This window comes from Egretta garzetta, unplaced genomic scaffold, assembly GCF_000687185.1.
Source record: "Egretta garzetta isolate BGI_Z169 unplaced genomic scaffold, ASM68718v1 scaffold51, whole genome shotgun sequence".
NCBI lineage: Eukaryota > Metazoa > Chordata > Aves > Pelecaniformes > Ardeidae > Egretta > Egretta garzetta.
Window position 1 is genome coordinate 2059291 of NW_009258549.1, and position 7885 is coordinate 2067175.

Here is a 7885-nt window from a genome sequence, read left to right on the forward strand (position 1 = left end):
GCAGGAATGACCTTTTAAGCTTCTTTCCTGCTTCACCCTTCACAAGGTGAGTACGCCCAACCATAAAGGTTTCCACATGGAGAATCAAGCAAGCACCCTGCCCAGAAGATCATCCTTGTTTCCTGAATCCAGTAGTCCATTCTGCTCTCAGTGGCTGAAGAGCCTGAGACTGCAAGACAACAGACTATCAGCCATCAGTCTTTTTTACTTGCCATGTGACGCTAGGGTTGCAGAAAATGCACAGTGGAGTCTCCTGGAGATAGGAACCTTCACATGTTTCTGCTGTTTGTGGACTTAGAGGCAGAATGCCTGCTATCGGTATGGTCTTGTGCCCAAAGTAATATGATCTTCTATGATTCGTCCTGAGGATGCTTGTAGTGGTGAGACACTTGGCGAGTTTTGATGAGTGCACTCAGGGAGAAGTTGGTATGTTGTTGGCGATAGTTGTGGGCATTAGCAGAGGAAGCTCTTTCTTAGAAAATCTCTGAGACCGCATCTCTTCAGGACTGTACAGGGTAAGGCAGACCTAAGGCGCCTGAAGAGATGCCTGTTGTTCACAGTGGAGCAAGGTACCTAACTATCTTTGTATTAGCACCAATTGTTTACCCTGAGGTCAGTAAAAAATAAAAAAGAATCGGTAGAGGAAATGCTGAACTCCTTTGGTCAGTAAGCTGACCAGAGTGAAAAAGCTGTTAGGGGAAGCAGCCGCGCTGCAGGTGGATGCCTATTTCTCTTTTCTCTCTTTCAGTTCTGCCACCAGTGGTTCTCCCGGCAATGTTCCCAGCTCTCATCATCACTTTCCTAATAGTTGCTTATTGCAGCTACAAGTATTTCCTCAGGTAGGCTTGTGTTGTGACTCGGAGATTTAGCAGCGTGTTGGCCATGTGGGCGGCATAAAGGCTGAGGCACTGCTCGTCCCCCACGAGAGATGAGCCTTGGTGTGCAATGGGCAGCCTTGTGCATGTGTGTGCAAGGGTGAGAGTTGGGTGGTGGCGTGCCAGGGCCTTGGTGGTGCCTCGCTGTGCAAAGCAGCATGGTGTACGGGGTGCAGTCTTTCCTGGTTGCAGCCATGTTGAGAAGCAAATCTGGAAAACTCTGTGTTGTTGTTGTTACAGGAAGAAGCAAATGTGGGAGGAAAAGATTCCAAACCCCGGCAAGAGTCTTCTGATCCAGAGCTACCTGGGGGTAAGAGGGAACTGTTGCTTGAAGGGTGCTCCTGGATAAGTACAACATGGAGCTATTCCAGGGTGAAAAGAAAGAAGGGAGAGGTTTGTTGGAATGTCTGGTTGAGTGGGAGCTTCCAACTCAGTGCCACTGAACAGAGTGCTGTCCTGTCCAGGAGGGTTATGGAGCCTTGCTGTGCCTCATGAAACCCTTCACTACAGAGGCCTTCTGCCTATTTTCCTACCTTCGTAACCAGGATCTGAGAGTTTTAAAAAAAAAAATCAACTCACCCCTCTGATGCATCTGGTCAGTTTTGCCATCCTTTGCCTCCAAAATGCCTGTCAGAGTCCTCATACAAGAAACCTGTTGTCCCTAGACGGACTTGACCTTTTTCTGTTCCTGGCCAGGACGTTGCCTGGCTCCCTTCAGTGCTGCCTTCTCTAGTCTTTGCATGAGTACCTCCCTGCACACTCCTCTGCAGCCGCTGGAGGCTGACTTCATACTATGAGAGCAGTATTTCCTCCTACATGCTATTCTTCCTGGATATGGACATTTTCCTCCATGTAAGAAAGGAGAGGGCAAAGAAAAATAAATGTATATTTTGCACAGTTGCATCTCTCTTTTCTTCTGCCTCTCTCTCTCACCCATTTCCTGATTTCATCCGCAAGAGCCATGCAAATCTTGTGATTTAAAGAAATTATATCCCAGTAGGTGTATGTCTCCAAAAGAGGCACTGCATGGAGCATGCTTGGAATTTTATGAGAACAGTAGGCTAGGTTCCTTTCTGGAGATGACTCCTGTGTGTTTCAGTTTCTCACTATCATCATTCCACAGCCTTATCTATCTGCGAGTCTCCCCTTGAACCGTTGGATTTGTATTTGATCTCATATCTCCAATGTCTTTATCTCCTTAAGGCAATGCTGCTAATCTCCATTCTACAGACAGAGAGCTCATGCTATTTTTGCCACTGTGTTTTATCATCTGCTTACTTAAGCTAAATGACTTCCACCTCATTTCTGGCTCCCTGCAGCGCAAGTACAAGTGCAACGCTAGGGAAGAGTGGTCTTTACAAAGATTTACAGAGTTGCTTTACAAAGTAACTTAACAGTTACTTCTCCAGTTGCAACATTTTTAGTTGTCCACCCCTGTCTTCTCCACCAGCCTCACCCCCTACCTTGCAAGTCCTTTTGTCCCATTTTATATTTTCACCTTAAGTGGAATGCCTGGTGTAGGCATTGCTCTTGAGCATGCTGCACACGGTGGCTGTCGTGGTCTTCAGCCAACTGTTCATTTGGCACCCCGTATTTCTCAGCATGGGTTTATGAAAGGCAGGTCCTGCTTGACCAACCCGATCTCCTTCTATAAGCAGGTGACCCACCTAGTGGATGAGGGAAAGGCTGTGGATGTTGTCCTCCTAGACTTTAGTAAAGCCTTTGACACCATTTCCAGCATGCTCCTGGAGAAACTTGCTGCTCATGGCTTGGAAGGGCATACTCTTTGCTGGGTAAAAAACTGGCTGGATGGCTGGGCCCAAAGAGTTGTGGTGAATGGAGCTAAATCCAGTTGGCAGCCAGTCAAAAGTGGTGTTCCCCAGGGCTCAGTTTTGGGGCCAGTTCTGTTTGATATCTTTATCAATGATCCAGACTGGGGAATCAAGTGAACCCCTAGTAAGTTTGCAGATGACATCGAGTTAGGCAGGAGTGTTGATCTGCTCAAGGGTAGGAGGGCTCTGCAGAGGGACCTGGACAGGATGGGTCAATGGGCCAAGGCTAATTGTGTGAGGTTCGACAAGGCCAAGTGCCGGGTCCTGCACTTGGGTCACAACAACCCTACGCAACACTACAGGCTTGGGGAAGAGTGGCTGGAGAGCTGCCTGGCAGAAAAGGACTTGGGGGTGGTGGTTGACAGCTGGCTGAATATGAGCCAGCAGTGTGCCCAGGTGGCCAAGAAGGCCGACAGCATCATGGCTTGTATCGGGAACAGTATGGCCAGCAGGGCAGTGATTGTGCCCCTGTACTCAGCACTGGTGAGGCCGCACCTCAAATACAGTGTTCAATTTTGGGCCCCTCACTACAAGACATTGAGGTGCTGGAGCGTGTCCAGAGAAGGGCAACAAAGCTGGTGAGGGGTCTGGAGCATAAGTCCTATGAGGAGCGGCTGAGGGAACTGGGGTTGTTTAGTCTGGAGAAGAGGAAGCTGAGAGGAGACCTTATTGCCCTTTACAGCTGCCTGACAGGAGGCTGTACTGAGGTGGGTGTTGGTCTCTTCTCCCAGTAACAAGCGATAGGATGAGAGGAAATGGCCTCAAGTTGCACCAGGGCAGGTTTAGGTTGGACATTAGGAAAAATTTCTTCACCAGAAGTGTTGTTAAGCATTGGAATGGGCTGCCCAGGGAAGTGGTCGAGTCCCCATCCCTGGAGGTATTTAAAAGACGGGCAGATGAGGTGCTTATGGACATGGTTTAGTGGTGGGATGGCAGTGTTAGGTTAATGGTTGGACTTGATCTTAAAGGTCTTTTCCAACCTAAACGATTCTGTGATTCTAATTTGGCTGTCAACAAACTTCATCAACTTCTTTTTCTGTCCACACACAAAAATCAACACCAGTATAAGGCCATCCAGTGCTCTAAAAAGCATCACAGGAGCTTTGTTACCTATCTCATACTCAGCTCTCCATCCACAAGTGCTCTCTGTCAGTCTTGTGGCTTTGAGAGTTTTCATCCCTGTAGCAAACTCCCTTATCCTCAACTTTGTAAACACCCCAGCAATTCTGTTTCTCTGGTCAGTCAGCACAGAAGGACAGTTGTTTTAGCTCTAGAGGTGAAATGTTGCCCAGAGTGTTCTCATGGTGTGCTGAATTACAGTAGGCATTGCACAGAACAACAGCTTTGAGGTTTATTGTGACAGGAACCTGCAGCAGCCCCTGACTCCTATGCTGCACAAAGATAGGTCATGGTTAGCAATGCAGAAGTGAAGGAATAGTCTTCTGGAGGACAGGACATACTTTGTAGCCACAGCGGTGGGATTGCTTCCACATTTCCACCCATTATGACTTGAGGATGGAAGAGAAACAGATCTCAGCTTGTTCTGGCTAGAGAATGAAGGTTGAAATGTGAAGAGGATCTGCAGTTTGGAGCAAAGATGAAGGAGGGAAAAGCTGATAGAAGATGTTGCAACAAATCAAAGGGGTATGAAGGTGCCAGGAATGCTTTCAGACTGGTGTTTTTTTGACCTGCATCAGTCTATTAAAGATTGCCTGTAGCAATGTTTCTACTGTGTTTAGGTGGGGAAACAGGATGGCCCTATAACTGAGAACAGCAAGGTTGTTGGGACAAAAGTTATTTAGAAAAGATTACTTCTAAAACACAGGTTGATAAACTGGTAAAACCAATTATACACTATGAATGCCTGAAAGATCATTCTCGTCCTAAGCATCTATCACAAATGTGCTACGATTGTTCTTGTGCCCATGGCTCCTGGCTCTTCCTGGCCTTAATGTGATCTCTCTTTCCTCAGAAGTGTTACGGTCTTCATTTTCTCTCTTTAGGAAGCTGCCAGCCAACGGCCAGCCATCCTGGTGGGCTTCAGTGAGCAGAACACTTCTGAGGAGGTGGAGCAGATTAACCCCCTTAAAGTGCTGAATGGGTAAGTAAGCAGTCCACTCCCCACTCCTTTCTTGAAAGGTTCCTTCCTAACCATGGGCTAAGAGCGGGTTGTGTTTGGATATCACTCATTGCAATGGGGAGGACAAAGCGTTTTCACCTGTATATCTCCTAAGTCTGTGTACACCTTCCAAACATCTGTGGAAGTTGTAATGAATTGCTGCAGCTGCCCAGCTTGACTTCCCTGGCTGGAAGTCTGAGGATAGAAACCTACTCGCTTTCTTCCTCCGCATTTCCTTTGGAAATGGTTTGAATAAAAGGCACTGACCTAATAGGGTGGAAATCTTGTTGGCTGAATTACTCCCAGCCTGCCTGAACGCAACCAAAAATACATAAATACATATATTCCCTTACCTCTTCATCCTCTAGAAATGACATGCTTTCTGCTCCTTGAAGCAAAGTCTGACTTTGAAAGTGGAATGTGAACAAAGAAGAGCTGCAGTGGTCCCAGCCAGTGTGTGGCTGATCAGAAATCGCTCCAAGTTGTCCATACAGCCTCAAATTTGTGTCAGGTCTTTAAAGATGGAGCAGGGAGGTGACCTATTATGGTCTGTTCAGGAAATTATCCTTGGTTGCAGAGCAGCTGGGGAGGCTGACACAAATTAAATTGACTCTTGGGTTTCACGATAATGGTCTGCCTCTTAAGAGATGGTCAGCTCTTTTTAAGAAGATATACGTTTGTAAGTCATGTGAAGGAAAGAGGGGTTATGTTTGTGACTTCTTTGAAACCTTTGTCTTCTCGCTTTGTCTAGCTTCACATTCAGCGCTTGTAAGAGACAGGGTCCCTTTATTTTGAAGAAGTAACTGCAAAGTATCACTGAAAGCTTGAGAGCTGTATAAATGCTGATGCTAGCAGTCACGCTGCCCGTGCCTATACCGCTAAATAAATCAGTGCCAAGATGTAGTATCAAGCACTGCCTTGTAACTGCTTGCACTGCTTTGTTGTCAGCACTCTCCCTGCCATGGCTTGGCCTGTGCTGTCCTGGCATGGTTTGGGACATCACACAGGGTAGCAAGCATTCCCAACAGGCAATGCGGACACAAATGTACCGGCTTAGGCTGTGTCCAGTGTCCTTCAGCAGTATTCTAGCAGGCTTTGCGCCCAGGCCGTGCAACACACATCCTGTTTCATGCTGTGCCTACAGCTGTAACACAGCGGTCACATTATGTAGTGCACTTTGAACTGAAAAAACAAACACAAAATCTCAGGCGACTCAGGAGACTACCATGGCTGTATGTATGGACACAGCCAGTCTATGCCATTTTACCAGCGGGCCAAAGAATGGTCCCTGGCCTTGTTTTATTTACATCAAAATCATAGCTTTTCTTAAAAGCTGATTTGTGCTTGCATATCTTGGCACTGAGAAAAATTGGTGGTAGACAGTTGATCTCTTGCTGTGGCACAGAAAAGGCTGAGGCTTGCATCTTCTAAGGAAGGTACTAGAGATGTGGCCAAAGTTTCCTTCTGTTTTCCTGGAAGACAGTGTACCCCCTTAGAGCATCTCCTATTTATATGCAGTTATCACCTTAAAGAGCTGTCAGTCAGAAAGCTGTCAATAGCAGCTAAGTCCTGTGTTTTTTCACCTGAACAGGATGACTCAGAGTCCAGCAGAGGTACATGGAACTGAGGCAAAGAAAGGGCAGTTTTCCCCCGCTACACTGGCTCCACAGAACTCCTGTCAGACTTCTGAAGCACCACATAAAACTTCACTTCTGCTGTCCATGCCTGTCTACCCATTGGATGAGACTGCTGGTCCACCCTGCCTGTTTGCCAGACTTCCAGGCAAGAGTGCTGCTTCCCAGAGAGCAATCCCTTGCTTTGCTTTCAACGGTCCTTACTTGTACAGCCCAGTGATGTCGTCCCAGCCTGATATGCATCAGACCCTGGAAGCGGACCCAGTGGGAGTCCGTGAGAAATCAGTTTCCCTTCAGCACGTGACCCTCCCAAAAGAAGACTGTCCTCTGGCTCCACAGAGGCAAGAACAGCCAGGAACAGGTCCTCCACAGCCCTTCCTGCTCCCAGAGCAGAAGGAAATGATGCAGCACCTCAACAATGAGCAAGAAGTCTCACCAGCCCCACCAGCGACCCCCCCCCCCCCGCCACTTGTCCCTGCTGGGGATGTACCTTGTGACTCACAGGAGCCCCAGCCCCCCAGTGACCACCCTTGCCATGAGTTTTGTCCTGGGAAAACCGCTGTCATGGTCCCAGTTGCAGATCAAGCACCAACCTCTCCTCCTGAATTGCACCTGGATACATCTGGAGACCCTTTAGGTCTCCATGGACATTCAGAACCCACAAAAATGTCCTTACATGTTTTTTGAAATGGAGTATTTTTTTCCCGAAGAACCTGTGTTGGAGAACTATGTTAGTCATATTTAATCCTGGCAGCACCATAACGATTTTCTTCCATTATGGGCAATTGCTACCCTGACCCCAAACTAAAACCCAGTAAGAAGGTGCAGGTGAGTCAGGAAGATCCCCAAGTGTTTATGTGGCAAGGTTTTGGTAGCAGGAAGGCTACAGGGGTGGCTTCTGTGAGAAGATGACAGAACCTTCCCCTGTGTCTGATAGAGCGAGTTCCAGCTGGCTCCAAGATGGATCCACTGCTGGTCAAAGCTGAGCACATCTGATGTTGGTAGCAACTCTGTGATAACATATTTAAGAAAGGATAAAAACTGCTGTGCAACAGCATCTGGGAGACAGGAGTGAATATGAGAGAGAAATGACGCTGCAGACACCAAGGTCAGTGAAGGAGGAGGAGGTGCTCCAGGCACTGGAGCAGAGATTCCCCTGCAGCCCGTGGTGAAGACCATGGTGAGGCAGGCTGTCCCCCTGCAGCCCGGGGAGGACCCCACACTAGAGCAGGTGGATGTGCCCCAAAGGAGGCTGTGACCCCATGGGGAACCCACACTGGAGCAGTCCATTCCTGAAGGACTGCACCCCGTGGAAAGGACCCACGTTGGAGCAGTTTGTGAAGAACTGCAGCCCATGGGAAGGACCCACATTGGAGAAGTTAATGAAGAACTGTCTCCTGTGGGTGGGACCCCATCCTGGAGCCG

At 48.1% G+C, this 7885-nt stretch overlaps 1 protein-coding gene across 1 annotated transcript in view; it reads left to right on the forward strand.

The window, feature by feature from the left end:
* Window positions 1-7615, forward strand: part of LOC104134211 (cytokine receptor common subunit beta-like) — a 27132-nt gene extending 19517 nt beyond the window's left edge. The window contains exons 11-14 of the mRNA XM_035903176.1: window positions 697-839; window positions 1116-1185; window positions 4711-4808; window positions 6418-7615. Of these exons, the coding sequence (XP_035759069.1) occupies window positions 697-839; window positions 1116-1185; window positions 4711-4808; window positions 6418-7147 (1041 nt within the window). The 3' untranslated portion in view covers window positions 7148-7615. The remainder of the gene's footprint in view (window positions 1-696; window positions 840-1115; window positions 1186-4710; window positions 4809-6417) is intronic.
* The last annotated feature ends 270 nt before the right edge of the window (window positions 7616-7885 follow it).